This window comes from Dermochelys coriacea, chromosome 2, assembly GCF_009764565.3.
Source record: "Dermochelys coriacea isolate rDerCor1 chromosome 2, rDerCor1.pri.v4, whole genome shotgun sequence".
Classification (NCBI taxonomy): domain Eukaryota; kingdom Metazoa; phylum Chordata; order Testudines; family Dermochelyidae; genus Dermochelys; species Dermochelys coriacea.
Genome location: NC_050069.1, coordinates 243,528,784 through 243,546,270, shown reverse-complemented (window position 1 = coordinate 243,546,270; position 17,487 = coordinate 243,528,784). Strand labels below are relative to the sequence as shown.

The window sequence follows — 17,487 nt, the reverse complement described above, 5'->3', positions numbered from 1 at the left end:
CTTCTAATACAACACCGGGGCAAGATCAGACACCACAATATGGGGTCTGCAACTCAGTCTGATATTTGAGTGGGCATCAGAGATAGAATGCTCATGTTCCAAGAGTGGGCAATCTGTCCTTAACCAAAGTGGAAAATGTTCTACAAGAAGCTGTTGCGCAGCTAAATAGAAGTGTTTCTCTGTGTGGGCTCATCAGTGCAAGTTGTCTCTGGATTCCACTGGAATCCCTGATATCTTAGAGAATCTCCTCACACTTAAGTCCTTTGGGTCTTGCATTCAGTTCCCTGTGGGTGCATTTAGAAGCAATCAGCATTTTCCATCCTCCAGTGAATAACAGTATGATTTTCATGCACACTATCACAAATAGATTTTGAAGGGGATTCTCAGATCCTGTCCATCAGTGATGGTGATCATACCTCAGTAATCCCTTAATTTTGTTTTATCATCTCTCACAAAGATGCCCTTTGAGCCATTAACCACATGCTCTATGACCCATCTATCCATGATGGTGGCCTTTCTGATAGCTAAACATTGGTCAGAAGAGTCAGTGAACAGGGAGTGGGCCCACCAGATACTACCTTCTATAAAGAAAATATTTTGCTACACCCCCACCCCAGATTCAGACCCAAGGTAGTTTCCAAGTTTCATACAAGTTGGATCATCTATTTAGCTGTATTTCCTCCCCCCTCTTCCAAATCACATGTATGAGAAATGGAGAGAAGAGTGCGTTTGCTGGACATCCACAGGGCATTGGCCTTTTATCTTCAAGATACGTTAGAAAGATACCCAAACTATTTGTTTCTGTAGTAGATCAATCAAGAGGCCAACCTATATTGGTGCAGAGACTTTTGAAATGGATTTTAGATTGTATTACCCTTTGTTACTAGCTAGCTGGTCTCCACTCCCCATCACTTCTGGGTTCATTCCACCAGGGGCAAGCTACTTCAGCTGCATCTCTGGGAGATGTACTCTTACTAAAGATATGTAGGGCAGCTACTTGGAGGTCTTCACATACATTTACAAGACATTATGCCCTGATACAGTCAGCAACAGTTGAATGGTGTGGACAGCACACTTTTTGACTAAAGCTTATTAATCTCCCACATGTGGAATACACATACAGACCATCGCTTAAAGAAGAAGTGGAGGTGACCTACCTCTATGTGGAGGCTCTTTGAGATGTGTGGTCTCTATCTCTGTTTCACTACCTGCCCGTTGTCCCCTCTGCTGCTGATTCGTTACAGGGAAACTGGAGAGGCATTTGTTCATACTGCCCTCTGTGCCCTCGGTTGGGAGCACAAGGAGTGCTACAGTGCATGTGTGGGCCAGTGGACAGTGCCTGCAAGAAATACTAGATTCAAGTGCATGGTGTGCGTGCGTATCCCATGTGTGGAATATGGATAGGGACAACGCATCTCAAAGAACTTCTAGTTGCAGGTAAGTAACCTCTGTTTTCCCTCATGAATCAGATACTGTATGCACTTTTCTTCCATGTGGTTCAGGCATATATCTTTACATAAGTAAGTTCCATCCTCCAGATGTTGACTTTGAAGATTCCAATACAGCGGTAACAACAATGGAATAATTGTAATGGGTAATGGCATTTCATTATGTAGTAGTTCCTTAGTTTATAATAGTTGCTGGAAGTGAAACACTGTAACTTCTGTAGTATCTACAGTAATATTTGCCATCTTTAATGTTCATAGTCTGTATCTCTTTTTTTCAAGAAGGTAAATCACTGTTTTGTGTCAAATGCCATCGAATTAGATTACCTAATCCTATCCAGCCATGGGAACACATCCATACTCATTCTGCTGCATGTTTCTACGTTATCTGATACCACTGACCACCAAATGCAAATCCTGCCTCAGAGAAATCTCAGGGGTGAATAGAAACATTCTGAAGTGCCTCAGCTTTTTCCTATCATGCTGAACTGGAGAGTCACTTCTAGAGCCCTCACTTTGAATCTTCCAAATTCATTGTTCTCCCACGTGTTGTTCAACATTTAGACGATGTAATTGGAAGAGCTGGTGAGACAGTATGGGCTGAATTTCCAGCAGTACACAGATGACACCCAGCTTCACATTTCCTTTATACCAAATGTAAAGAGCACTATCTTCCTGGAGGAAGAACTAGTGAAATCTTGAACCCAGGCAAGACCATGATGATGGTAAGAAAGAGGAAAGCACTTTGAAGAACTTGCCTCCTCTTACCTTCCAGCCCTGCCCATCTCCCAAGTTAAGGGCATCTGCATTAGATTATTTCTATATACAAATGGGGTATGTTTTTGCCACAATAGCACTGAGGAATCCAAGAGCACTAAGACAGAAGACTTAGAACAATCATCTAATTAATTTTATTCATGGGCACTTTATAACCATTTATTCTGGTCAACATTATCCTTTACCTTAAATAGGTCGTCTTTCTCCTTGATGTATTTATAGAGAGCAATCATATCCCCTCTGTCTTGTGTTATGCTAGGCCAAAGGAGCCCAAGTTTTTATTCTCCACTTAGAAACCAGGCTCTCCGTTCCCCAACCATCTATTAGCTATTCTCTGCACCTGTTCCAATTTGAGTTTTTCTTTCTTGAGCATGGGTGACCAGAATTGTAGTCAGTATTGCGGATACCTTGTATAAAGCCATGAATACTTGCGAGATTGCCTCTCGCTCCATGCGCATGACTTTTCATGATAGTTTTCACTGGAATAATGAAACTGCTGGGATAAGAATGGGGAAGCTTGTAAATGCAAGAGACAAAAGAGCTGAATCTAGATGTGGAACTCACTCCCACAAGAGAAGAGGATGGCTACAGATCTCATCACTTTCAATGCCAAACATATTTTTTTACAACTTAGTTTCCGTCTATAAATTGTGCGCATGCACACCTATATGTATATATTTGTTACTATGATAACTTCAGATAGTATTGGTGATGGGACGTGTGTCATGGATGGGATGGAATCTATATTTCTGTGGAATTATTTGTAATGTTTATTACAGAAGTATAGAGAAGCCTTTTCAGGTGACTCTGCTTTCAAGTACTTTTGTGGGGGGAGGAAGGAAGGAAATCCTTCTTACCTTATTCATGGTTTTAGTCCAGTTGGAGTTGTTAAGGAGGTTTGGCATGAGGCAGTAAGCCAGCAGGAACTGACCACAGTGGAATTAATCCTTAGTAAAAACTGCCATCTTGTTTCTGACTGGGAAGGATGGGGAAATAAGGGGCTGTGTGTGTGTGTGTGTGTGTGTGTTCTCTGTCTAGTTTTTTAGAGGAGAAATTACTGCACTAAATTTTTTTCTCAAGTGTTTGAAAAAAGCTATTTTTCACTTTCCTAAACAAAACATAACGCAACCTTCCAAGATTTAAATTAAGATAATTTTAGTATTCATGGTAAGTACAATGTGTCAACCTTTTCCCCCAGCCTTTTTTTTTTTTTTTTTTGCATTACCAAATTTGTGGCCATGAAAAACGCATCATGGACCGTGAAATTTGGTCTCTTTCCCCACTCCACCCATGAAATCTGGTCTTCTGTGTACTTTTATCTTGTACTATATAGATTTAATGGGGAAAACCAGTGTTTTTCAAATTGGGGGCCCTGACCCAAGAGGGAGTTTCGGGGGTGAAGAGAGTGTTACAGTATTGCAACTCTTACTTCTGCACTGCCTTCAGAGCTGGGTTGCCGGAGAGTGGCAGCTCTTGGTAGCAGTACCGCAATCCCTCTACAATAACCTTGTGACACCTCCCACAACATCTTTTTTGGCTCAGGTCCCGTACAGTTACAACACAGTGAAATTTTAGCCCTGGGGCAGGGAGGGAAGGAATCAATCTAAGTTACGCAACTTCAGCTATGTGAATAGCGTAGCTGAAGTCGACGTACTTGGATAGACTTACCGAGGTGTCTTCACCACAGTGAATCGACTGCTGCTGCTCCCTCATTGACTCCGCCTGCGCCTCTCACCGTAGTGGAGTACAGGATTTGACAGGAGAGTGCTCGGGGATGGATATATCGCATCTAGACTAGATGCACTCATCGATCCCTGCTGGATCGATTGCTGCCCGCCAATCCGGCTGGTAGAGTAGATTTCTTAGATTTTAAATAGCTGAAATCATGAAATTTACAATTTTTAAAATCCTGTTTGGCTTGGTGGCTTTCTCTGAGATGGTAATAGCATGTTCTGGGATGTTTGTATAGGTGGAAAGAGACCAGAAACATTGTAACATTTCAGTCTTCCATAGATTCCTAGTTTGCTTTGTGGCAGTAGCACTTCCTAATGGTTTTAGATCGTTCTGTATAAAAAAATCATTGTTCTTCTTGCCTGAGATTGGTATGCTGTGAAAATAGTTGTTAATACTACTTCTTAGTTTTTCTATAGCATGTTTTGTCCTTAGAACTCAAAATGCTTTGGGGTGCACCCCTGCCCTGAGCCCCCTGCTGCACCCTGCACCAATTCTGCACCACACCCCTCCTGCACCCCAACCCCCTGCCCTGAGCCTCCTCCTGCACCACAATCCCCTGCCCTGAGCCCCCCCTTACATCCCATGCCCACTCCCGCACCACACTCTCCCTCCCACACCCCAATCCCCACCCCAGCCCTACATTCATGGCCCTGCATGCAATTTCCCCACCCAGATGTGGCCCTCAGGCCAAAAAGTTTGCCCACCCCTGCCTTATCCACTCAACTGTACACCCATAAAAAAGGAATGGATGAAAATCCAAAGCTCCAAGGCGGACTGAGAGAACTCTGTAAAATTTTGCCTGAGGGATGGTCTGTATTTTTAGTTAATGCTGTTGGGTGGGAAATAAGAATATATTCAGGTGTTGATCCCAAGTGAACAAGAGAAGTTTAAGAAATCATTAATTGTGTGGACTCTCGCTTTTACACAAGAGTGAGTAGGTTTATATATATATTTGAAGGTCTGTAAAAGTTAGACGTGCCCTTTACCAGCCAAAGTAAACTTAGCATTTTAAATTAGGACTTCTTGCTATTTAAATGAGATCCAGGAATAACCAGTTAATTAACCATGACTGCCCATTCAATTCAGTGGATTATGTTAGGTTTTTAGGCACAGATCTAGTTCTGAAATGGGCTAATGATCAATTCGTGTTGTTTAACGTGAGAAAATGAATAAGCACTAATTTTGTAATGAGCATTGAAACTGTGTGTAATGTGAGAAATTAAAAAGTAATTTATTGTTACTATTGAAAGTGGATATGGAGGGGAAAAATTAGCTTTGCTTTCTGTTCCGTAAATACCCTCTTCCCCGTCTGTGTTGGTTTTTGGAAATGTGACATAGCCCACATATCCGAATTTCAACTTTGATGGCCTTTCATTATATGAAGTTATCACAATGACGTAGGAACAGGAGTCAGATTCTTTGTCTAGAAAGAAAAGAAAATGCTCCACTGAGCGGAGCTTAGTATTGGATATTTCTGCCATTCACTAGTGGTAGTGGGAAAAGTTATGCAGCCTTGGGTGTGTTTAAAAAAAAAAAAAAAAAAAAAGTACACATCTGTGTAAAAATAAAAGTATGCTGATCTGGCAAGGTGCCAGAGTTTCTCTAGGAGTTTCTTCTAAGGCCATGGAACTCAACTTTTTTGATCCACAATCTACAAAAATGCCCAGAAATTCATCCCACAATCCACCATATCCCCAAATCGAAAAGAAAATTTTTCTACCATTTTGTTGGTTGCAGATTGTAAAAGATGAAGGGGGTGAGATTTGGCTGATGCCATTGGAGTGAAAGGGCCTCTCCCTCCTCTTTGCTTTCCCCTGTGTTTGTGCAGTGCTTAGCTCCAAGGGTTGAGAAGATTTGCTCCATAGGTCCTTGAAGTTCCCCAGTTCCCTTGTTTCGGAGCCAAATGCTGCATGAGACAGGAGAGAGATGGAGTAAGGAGCAGCTCTAGGATTGGGAGGTCGGAGGGAGGGGTAGAATCAGCAGTAGGAAAAGGGGAAGTCAGTGAGCTGGACTTTCCTGCCCTGGAGCGGAACACTCACAGGGTCCTGGTGGCCCAGGGATTTTAGAGAGGTCACAGCTGCCAACTCATATATCAGGTCTCCTCACACCACCATTTGAGAATGGCTATTCTATGATGTGCAGGAGCACCTCGAACTCCCATTAAAGTTCCCCATCTTGTAGATTTAGGTCTTCAGAGAGCAGTTGAGCGTGCTTATGTTGAAATAGCTACTTCTGCATGCTTACACAGGATACCGTACAATTTCTTTGTCTTTAAAACTTTTTCTTCCTGCAGCTGAAATATTTGTTGCACAATGGGTCTTATTTGGAATTCCAGAAGAGATATGAAGTGAATGAAATGTAATTTGAACTATAATATTTGTGTTTGCTAGGTTGTTGGGCTGTGGAACATATTTAGAATCCATCTTGTATTGAAAGCTATTTGCTGCTTTTCTTTGGCACCTGCAAGTTTTTTCTGAAAGTTCCCTGTGGTAGAACAGAGGTAGACATGGAAAAGAATAAATATATTTGCAAATTTTCAGATGTAATCCATTTTGTAAATTAACCATTTTCATTTCGGCCTGTTATCATTCTCCAATGTTTTGTGGTTTGTTTTGTGCTATGTTGTTGAACAGAGAGTTCTGGTATGCACCCCAGGCTGATTATTTTGTGTTTAATGTATGTATGCTTTTGCCATCAAAGCTTTATCTATTGTGAAAATGTTCAGGAAGAGTGCAGATAACAGCACCGTATGTAATGTACTCTTACATTCCAGACAATTTTAAACAAATACAAGAAAAATGTGCTTGCATTTACTATTTGAAGTATTGTAAAGGTAAAGCAATCATTAATAGAATTGGAAATTCGAAACCTCTAAAACATGCTAACTCTTTTTGAAGTTATTGTTGTATATAAGAAAACCCCTAATAATTTCAGAAAAGAATTACTTGATGTAAGGAAATTTAATATTAAAAAAGTCACTCTTCTATAAGGTCTTGACAACACACAGACAAACTCTAATGGCTTTATTTGAATAAATGACATCTAATTTTGGGTGCCTCCAATTTTAGAAATTTTCAGTCTGCTTTTCAGAAATTTTGAGCAGCTGCCATTGATTTCAGTTTGATAAGTAGATGCTTCTTGCCTTGGAAAACCAGTCACCCACATTAAAGGTTACATTTGAAAGTTTGTTCCCAGTTGTTGGTGGTCTGAAAGCATGGAGTCAATGTAACTACATCTTAAAAGGATCTAGTTTAGTTTGTTTCCAGATAAATAAGCTAACAATTGTATTGGCTGCTGATAGGGCGGCTGCCAGCTCCGAGATGGAGGAGTCAGTAGGCATGGGTTCCTATGGTTTGGAAGAAGTAATGTTGGAATTTCTCTTAGCAGTGAGTGAGCAGTAATGCAAATGGTGCTCTCTGCTGGCCACTTCAGACATTTTAACAACCAGGCATCATTTTGTTTTAGTTACACGAATATACTATGGCATATACCTCTGGATGTATTGGAAGGAACAGTATGTTGATGTCATGACTAGATATGGCAGCAATGAGCATCATATGAAAAACTAATAAGTAGATTAATAAAGGGAAGACTGAGATTAGATTGTTTTTTAAAACTTGTGCGTGTTGTGAATGTCACAAAATAAAATGCTGTAAACAGGGAGGTCTTCACTACTCACCGGATCAAACACCTCCCACCCCCAGTGTAGACCAGAGCTTAGGAAATTTATTTTTGTTGTCCCAACACAGGTGTCATTTTCTGAACTGTTTCAGAGTAGCAGCTGTGTTAGTCTGTATTCGCAAAAAGAAAACGAGTACTTGTGGCACCTTAGAGACTAACAAATTTTATGCTCAAATAAATTTGTTAGTCTCTAAGGTGCCACAAGTACTCGTTTCCTTTTGCGATTTTCTGAACTGAGAAGCTGCAAGTGTTTTCTTCTTGAATAGGTTGAATTAAAATATTACAGAAAACAGTTTTACAGTAACTTTCCTTCACGATTAGAAACTCCTTTGTACTCTTTTGGAAAGGATAGGCTTATGAAAACAGAGTACATAAAAATTTTTAGATCTAAAGGAGTAGGAAATCACCTTCTATGCCATTAACAGACATAATTTCCATTGCTTTTTCCTATGTATTCTATCCTCTGCATATGGTTCTTGTTTCCATTATCTGGGAGAGTACAATCATAAAATAGTAAAAGGTTACTTACAGTGATGGCTCTCAGTTTATCCTGATGATGTCTTATTTTTCTATATAATCCCTGTGGAATAAACAAAAATGTAAATCACTTTCTAGCTTTGTTGGACAATCTGTTCTTGGGTTCACTTTCTAGGTTAATGGTTTCAGAGTAGCAGCCGTGTTAGTCTGTATTCGCAAAAAGAAAAGGAGTACTTGTGGCACCTTAGAGACTAACTAACAAATTTATTAGAGCATAAGCTTTCGTGAGCTACAGCTCACTTCATCAGATGCATTTCTAGGTGAATGTTCACTTAACAAAATATGTATCTTCTTTAATTTCGGAAAACTCTAGGGTGGAAAGTGAAGTGTTTACAAATGTCAAATATAAGTAATTTTCAAAGCACAGCCAGGTAGAATATGTAACTGGGTGGTGTACACAGGAAATAGGAGGACTGACTTGCTTAGACTTGACGAGTGTGATGCAATGATTACATGACTGTAGTATTGCAGTGAATTTCAGGTTTAGCATTACCTGTGCCCTTGAATTGAATGAAGTGAATTGGTCAGTTCTGCGCATTGTTTGAACTATGCTTAAAACATCCACATAGCTTTTACAAAATAATTGTGCCTTACTGATTTACCCTTCCCAAAAGAACTAAATTGTTGTAGAGCAGTGTAATTTAACCTCTTACTGTAATAAAATGCAACTTGATTCCTGTTGTGCTGAAAATTTAAAAAGTTCATTGAACTCGGAGTTTAGCATCAACAAGTCAGTGAATATAATGGTCAAAATACTAAAAATCCTAGTTCTGAGTAGCTAAGTATGAATTTTAAAAACTTAAAAAAAAAATTAAACATTTTAAAGTGACATTTAAACTGTCACCAAAATGTTATTGTCCTGAGTAGCCATATGTGTAAAATTGTCATGGATTCTAAGTAGATATTGCTATAAAAATATTTTCCTGAGAATTGCTTAAACAATTTTCTCAACACATTTTAAAATATATTTTAGTTCTTGGTATTGGTCCATTTTAAAAAGTGGCATTTCCTCTTAAGATTCCGTGTATTTGCATCTTCACTGTTTTTCAAATTTTTTTTTTAAAAGGGAGCATTTGGTCTAGGTATAGGAGCAGGACAGCTTTGAATCATCATCTTTTATAGATGTATTTTTTTTTATACGCAGCAAAAATTGTGACACAGCCTGATAGGCACACATCAGATGTCTGTATAAGTTCAGAATAGGGCACCTTGAGAATTTTTATTGCAGAATTTAGTCTAGTGCAGAGTTTCTCAAACTTCATTGCACTGCAACCCTTTCTGACAACCAAAATTACTACATGACCCTGGGAAGGGGGACCAAAGCCCAAGCCACACCATCCTGGGCGGGGGGTGCAAAGCCCAAGCCCAAGCACCGATGCTCTGAGGGGCACCAAAGCTTGAGGGCTTCAGCCCTGGGCAGTGGGGCTCAGACTTCAGCTTCAGCCCCAAGCCCCAGCAAGTCTAACGCCAGCCCTGGTGGTCCCATTAAAATGGGATCATGACCCACAGTTTGAGAACCACTGGTCTAGTGTCTTTTGAAGATAGTAAATATTATGGATGGGCTCAAGCCACATAATGTATATCCTAGTTTTGAATATTTCCAAAGCTGAGGTTTTTGGACAAGTTGTTTGTTCGTTTTGCTGTATAGTATAGATAGAAACCATTGCCAAAGTTTGGACTGAGTTCTGGGTCTGGATTTCAGTTACTCACAAAGTTCAGTGGTGGTAGGATCTTGTGTTTTCATTTGGCCGTATCTATTTCTAGAAACTACAGTCTTTTCCGTTGCTCAAAAGGCATGTAGATAAACACTGTAAAATGTGGAGTAATCACAGGGAGCAAAGGGGAATCGAGAAATGACTGTCTCCACATGGTATAGAGGAAACTTAAATGAAAAGGTTTATTGTTGTTTCATATTTACTTAGCAGATCTTGTCTGTAGACTCTTGCCAAACTCGTTTTGGATATTTCTTGTCTAGTCTTGCTGACCTACTATTTTGTGTTAGTGGCTTGTCAAACTAGAAGAGCCACAACAGATGCAGCTCAGGTTTTGTGGAGTAAACAGTAAAATATATGTGGTGCATGAAATTAAGTTTGTTTTCTTTGACATTTCTCACAGAAGAGAAAAGCACCTTTTAAAAACTAAATACTTGCTAATTGGCAGAAGAATGCAGCTTGTATCTAAACTATGTTTTTACTGTAGATTGGGCATATGATGTAGCATAAGGGCAGCAATTGTGTTTTTGAAGTTGTCCTTCCATTATTGATCATGTAATTTTGTGTGTTTGCTACATTGCCCTTTTATTAACGTTGAATGGAGTGGAACTTCGGCGTGCACACTGTCTGAAAACAGGGTAAAGATCCAGAAATACCAGAGTTCATCTTAATGCTGGCTGTTCTTGTGGATTTAGCCACTCTTGCATCTGTACGCTGTCTATAATAGCCCCATTTTACAGACAGGAAACAGAGGCTAGGGAGGTTAAGCTATTTAGCCAAGAACAGTTAGGGTTCAGATGATGGGATTGAAGAGGCAAGTTGGTTCTTGTTCCCTGTAAACTAGTTCTTTCTCATTTCCAGATGGTGATAAAGTTGGGCTTATATCTCAAATCCTAGTTAAGTCTTTGAGCTGGGGTAATGAGTCACTGTAATAAGTGACTTGTTTTGTTTTGAAGTGTAAACCTTATTGTAGCCTGTCGAGTCTTAAAAACCCAGCTGTTTGTATTTGATCATTTGACAGTGTTTTTTTCAGATACCAGAGGTAGAGATGCTTTACATAATGGGGTGTGAGATGAGAAACTTAAGTCTTCCCTACTGTTTACTGGTTTGAAAGTTGAGTTTACAATGACATGTTTTCTTTGGACTATGTTCTAGAGCTTGCCATGAGGAACGTTAGGACAGGATGTATAAAGTGATAGCTTTGCCTGATCTTTTTATAAACAGTGAAACATTAAATGCTCAAATTAAACAAAAGCATACATGATTACCCTTTTTGGTATAATCACTTCCGGGTGCATGTGCCCCAGAAGGTCCAATACCAACTTGGAATGTTTTTTCATAAAGTAATTTCAGAGAAGAATTTAAAGCAAACTTGAGCTCTTCTGTTTACTGTAGAATTTTCGATATATAGACTAATTACATTGGAATGAAGTGTTTTCGTCTCCTTTCACAAACAAAAGGCAAAGTAGGTCACAATCTTAATGTAGAAACTCTCTCTCTATATATAAAAACCTTGTCTAAAATCTGTCCATTAAGTTTTATATGTGTACACAGTTTTAACTAAATCTTGGTGCAGTTGGCTGATATTGAAAGCTTTCCTGATTGGGTCTACTCAGTAGTTAAAATGTAGGTTGTATATGGAAATAGCCCCATAACTTGGTATTGCCTTGCAAAATGGGGTGTAGAGCTAGGGAGGAGAGAACGCTGCCTTTTGTAATGTTTTTCTAAACAGGAAGTGTTACATTCATTTTTGCAAGTGTAAAAATTGTGTTTCTGGTACACTTACGATGTTATCTGAAACTACGGATATTTTCTAATTAAACAGCTATAAAAATGATGCCAGTATTGTCTAATGCCCTGTACCTAACCGTAGCAATGCAGTATGTTGAGCTAGGACTTGTAGAAAACTTTATTTTGTATAAATGATGATGATACTAGGGCAATTACAATAAGGGGGAAACTGTGTGTTAGGTAAATTAGGGCTTGTCTAAACTGGCAATTTACAGCGTTGCAACTCTCTCGCTCAGGGGGTGTGAAAAAACACGCCCTGAGCACAGCAAGTTTCAGTGCTGTAAAGCACCAGTGTAGACAGTGGCACTAGCACTGGGAGCTATGCCCCTCATGGAAGTGTGGTGGGTTTTTTTTGAGTGTGCTGGCAGAGCTCTTTCCCAGCGCTCTGCCGTGACCTCACAAGCCACATTAGGGCACTGCCATGTCAGCGCTTTAGCATTGCCAGTGTAGACTAGCCCTTAGTCAAAACTGCAGGAACAGTATATTCTTGCTTCAACATAACTTTGAAATGTTTTTGCATTTGATACTTAATATAGATTTTAAAATCACTAACTAGAATGACGTTTCTAAGGCCTGGTCTACACGGGGTGGGGGATAAATCTAAGATATGCAACTTCAGCTACGAGAATAGTGTAGCTGAAGTCGACATATCTTTGATCGACTTAGAATCACTCACTTCACGTCCTTGTGGCGCGGGATCGACGGTCGCTGCTCTCCCGTCAACTCCACTTCTGCCTCTCGCCCTGGTGGAGTTCTGGAGTCAACAGCAGAGCGATCGGGGATCGATTTATCGCATCTACACTAGACGCGATAAATTGATCCCCGATAGATCAATCACTACCTGCCAATTCTGTGGGTAGTGTAGACATGGCCTAAGAAAAACAGCTTTTAATAAAATACATTTCTAAAATCTGATCTTTGGGATAGGAACGTGAGAAGTAGGTTAAAGTCTAAAAATGAATGCATTGCATAAATCAGGTGTCTCAAATTCGAATCAGCAAGAGGGCCACATGAGGACTCGTACGTTGGCCCGAGGGCTGCATCACCCCCACCTTGCTGCCCGGCCCCCACTCCACCCCAGCCCCTGCCCGCGGGGTGTAGCAGGGGGCTCAGGGCAGAGGGTTGGGTTACAGGAGGGAGGGCGGGGTATGGCAGGAGATTGGGGTGTGGTGGGGGCTCAAAGCAGGGAGTTGGGGTGCGGGAGGGGTGTGGGGTGTGGCAGGGGGCTCAGGGCAGGGGGTTGGGGTGCAGGAGGGAGTGCGAGGTGTGGCAGGCGGTTGGGTGTGGGGTGCAGGAGGGGTTTGGGTTCTGGCCTGGCGCTGCCTACCTTGAGCAGCTCTGGGCTGGCAGGGGTGTGCACTGGGGCCAGGGCAGGCTCCCATGCCGCTCCGCTCCAGGAAGTGGCGGGCACCATTTCCCTGCGGCCCCGGGGGGAGGGGGAGCAGAGAACTCGGTGAGCTGCTCTTGCCTGTGGGTACCTCCCCCGAAGCTCCCATTGGCCGCGCTTCCCCGTTCCAGGCCAATGGGAGCTTCAGGGGAGGTAACCACAGGCAAGAGCAGCTCAGAGTTCTCTGCTCCCCCTCCCCCCGGGGCCGCAGGGAAGTGGTGCCCGCCGCTTCCTGGAGCGGCACGGACCCTCAGCACCATGGAGTTGGCAAATCCATGGGACGGATCCAAAGCCATGAGGGGCTGGATCCAGCCCGGGGCCATAGTTTGCCCACCCCTGGCCTGGAGGTAGGCTGGGGATGCGGTGTGCTCGGTTGAGGGGGGGAAGAGGGGGCGGGCTGCGGGGCGCTTGGTGGGCAGCAGGGTCATGGGCCCGTGGGCCGCATGTTTGAGACCCCTGGCTTAAATGAGAAGAGTAAAAATCTCTAAGCAACTTAATCTCTCCCAAATCATTAAAGCGTATAAACTCAGAACTGGTTTTCCATTGATTTCCGGTGATACTAAAGCCAATGTGTGCATGACAAGATGCCTAAAATGAATAGGGCAATTTCACAGGGGTGTCATTTGACTTGACCAGTCACTTAAAATAAAAATCGAGAGAAAAAGAAACATTTCTTTTCTTTTCTCTCTGACTTGCATTACGTATGATTGCTCTGCTTTCCATGCAGTTTCTCCCAAGGTTTAATGATAGCAATGAATTTATGGGAATTGTAGGGCTATGACCTCCCTTGCCTATCTCCCTTTCCATCCTAAGTCCTAGGAGCCCTAAGGTTCTTGGGCATTCACATGAGAGATGCTGCATGGAAGGCCAAGCTAACATAGTTAGAGAGCCAAGGAAGTATTGATCTTTTAAATTTAGGTTATATCTGTTCAAAGTACCCCTTTCCCTGTGGCAGTGGCAGCAGCGGTATGAAACCAAGGCCTATGCATGTTGTGTTTGTGCTGCTGTAAACGGTGTTGCCATGGGGTGTAAAATACTACTAGGCATGAGAGCAGCCTAGATTGTGTTACTAATAAAGTTCTTCATAGACTTTTGAGGTGGCAAAGGAAGGGACAGGAGGTGGACAAAGGAAGGGAAAGTGGGGTAGGGTAATGGACAAAGAAGGATGGAAATCAATACATAGCAGCGAAGAAAAAGAGAAGTGGAGGTGTAACAGGGAGAGTGGGGGCTGTTTTCCGGTAAAAGCATTTGCTTAATAGCATTTTTTTCTACCGCGTAAGAAAAAACTCCCCTCAAATATTTTGGCACCACACCATGTTAAAACGGGATATTCCGGTGGGGATGGCATTCTTGTCTCCCCAACTCTAGTCCTTTACATACAAAAATGAAAGGAAAGCCCTTCTTCCAAGAGCTCTGCCTCCCACACATCCCACACAGATTTTTTGCTTTGTACCTTTCTCCCTGTTGGTAGCAGTGTAGCTTTGAGTTTGAAAAACTGGTAACTTGAACTCCATAGTTTGTTGCCTACAAGATATTAAAAGTTAAAGTGAGAGTAAATGGTAATTCGTAATTTTAATTATGCAGAAATCCAAATGGGAAATTGAGATAATGTGGCTGAGGATAAGTCCTTTTGAAACCTCAGATGCTCCAACAATTAACTTGAAAAACACTTTTTTTTTTTTAAAAATTCCACACTATCCCTGAACTCAGTCAGTCAGAAACTGTGTAATACATCCTCTTGATGTCAGATTCATGCGCAACAGCTTTGTGACCCACTGCCTAGGAATGTTATTGTTGTTTGTTCCTTTGTTCAGCTCCGACAGTGCTCTTGGCGTGGACAAGATACAACCAAGAGACAGCCCCAACCTCGCAGACCTTACAATCTGATTAAGCCAGATGCAGAGCAGACGTTATGACTGGGAAACCCAGAGCTACTAAAACTTTTTGAGAGGTTTCGGTGAAAACGTATGCTTTGTTTCCTTCATTTAAGTGGTGGGTGATACCACAGGAATTTCGAGATGTGTTCATAAAATATTTAGTCCATTCCTATTATAAGGCTTGCAGGCCATGATTTTCAAGCTTTTGGATGCCCTAGATTTCGGGGCCCATCTTCAGACCCCTTTTAAGTCTTTCATGTTTAAAAGATGGGTGGTCAGTACTTTCTGAAAATCAGGCCACTTTAAGGTGCAATAGATTGGGCCCCCCAAAACTGAGGCACCCAAACCCATTACTCAGTTTTGAAAACTCTGGCCACCATATGAAATTTATTGAATTTGTCCTAATGTTAGACATTGAACAACAGCTCAGAGTGTTGTCATTGTGACACAGGTGGGCTAGCTAAGATGCAAAGAAGAGTTACATATTATGTCATGTCCAGCTGTCTGTGGCCATAATAGGACTTTTCACTATAAAAAATGATATCTCTTAGAAATAACAAATGTAGTAACCCAGGCTCAATACATTAGGTATCTGTAGGAAAATGGGCGTGTACCTCTATTGATGCAGTACCATTCTACTGATTGTGCTTGTACGGTACAAGGATGGGGGAAGTTGTGGAAGCCTATATCCCCATTTGTTGGTAAATTATGGTATCCTTCCTTCCAAATACAGAATGTATACAATATATGAGACATACATGTCTTGTATAGCAATAATATGTGAAAGAGCATTGTTGGAGATTGATGTGATATTTCGGAAATGTTTTTTGATGAACCTCGTACTGGTGTATAGAGAGAGTTTCTGTTTATAGGGACCTGTTGACTAAAGTGCTTTGACTATTTCAGTCTGAGGAGACGTTTTTGAAAATTTTCTGTCACCTAAAAAAAACACCCTAAGACAGGAAGTACTATCATGCCCCATCTCACACTGGTGGTGTAAGGTGCTCAGATACTACAGTAATTGGGACCATAGAAATACTGGTGCTATCAGAAAGAAGAATCTTTCACTTTACATAATTCACTTTTGTGTTAGAGGGTGAAAGGTTTTATGTACAGGACTTGAATCTGAATGGAAACTTTACCATTAACGTCAGTAAGTATAGGACTGCGCAAATTGACTGTTTGGGGAATATCTTTTTACCAATATATACTTGAAATATCTGATGGATCTTTTTTCTTTGCATACAGGATCCAAACTATTGGATACAAGTACATCGCCTGGAGCATGGGGATGGAGGAATCCTAGACCTTGATGACACTCTTTGTGATGTAGCTGACGACAAAGATAGAGTGAGTACAGGCTGTTATTAAACACGCTCACGGTTCATTGCCCGTGACACACCATGTTTCATGTTTCTAGCGTGAACACTGAAGATGAGGTAGGAGAAAGAAGAGGAGGGATGGAAGAAGGTGAGAGTCAAACAATATGAAAGTAATTTTCCTGAGTTTTCTAATATTGGCATTTTTCACAAAAATACTGAGTACATTAGTGAAATTGAGCTGGAAATGTAATATAAAATATTTGATTTAAATTAAGATGTTTTCATTATGCAATATACATAAAGTTGGAATATGAAAGTGAGGATGAGAAGAGAGAGGAAATCCCTAAAAAAACATATACAAGATTTTCCACAATTTGTCTTAAATTTAGTATCTTAACTCCATGTTTAGGCACCTAAGTAAGTAGCCTAATTTCGGGTGCTGAGCACCCCGATTTCATTTTCAGAAGTCACTGATTTCATTGGGAGCTGCTGGGTACTCAGCACTTGTGAAAATATTAGTCTGCTTGTGTAGGTTCAGACTTCTGGGACCTATTTTTGAGAATCTCAGGCATGTAACGCATATTTCTTTTGTTTGAAGTTAGCTAGGCTATGTTTCACTTTAATACTGTCTTAAGTAATATAGTCAGATTGGATAAAATAGGAAACACTGACATTAATAAGCTGGGGAAGTTTTATGTAATGTGCTAAACATTGGCATTTAACTGCCAAGCTGTGCTCCTAGCAATTCTTACTGTAAAATGTAATTCCACTGCACTGGAGCAATTGAGGACTGTGATTGAGCCTTCAGTCTAGAGGTATGATTCTCAGGGCCCTGCTCCTTTCACCGCATGACACACAATTGCCTTTGAGTAGCAACAGGCAATCTGAAAACCTTCTTGAAAATTACTCAAATGTAGAACTATATACTGTCCTTAATATTTTGCTTGAGACTGAGTTTAATTGACTGGGGTATTTTAACAGCTGTATTAAGAGTTTAAAAATCAGGGAATCATGGGGTATGGACTCCTCACTGTCTGAAATGCTAAGGTTACTCAAGTTATATAAAGTAACAGCATGCAATGTCTAGTTTTTAGAAATCTCCTCTTAAAAAATAGTGCCCAGCTAAGAGATCATGACAAGTGAAGACCATGTAACATTACCGTTTCATCCTAAAACAGTTCGTACTACAGCTTTGCTTAAAAGCCTCAGGTAGGATGACTATTA

General features: G+C 41.0%; 1 protein-coding gene across 13 annotated transcripts in view; it reads left to right on the top strand.

Annotated features, from left to right (window-relative positions):
* The window catches only part of PARD3 (par-3 family cell polarity regulator), a 657,871-nt gene that overhangs the window by 61,345 nt on the left and 579,039 nt on the right, over nt 1-17,487 (top strand). For all 13 annotated transcript variants that reach the window (XM_038392147.2, XM_038392144.2, XM_043509558.1 and 10 more), the window contains exon 2: nt 16,190-16,291. In XM_038392147.2, the coding sequence (XP_038248075.1) occupies nt 16,190-16,291 (102 nt within the window). The remainder of the gene's footprint in view (nt 1-16,189; nt 16,292-17,487) is intronic.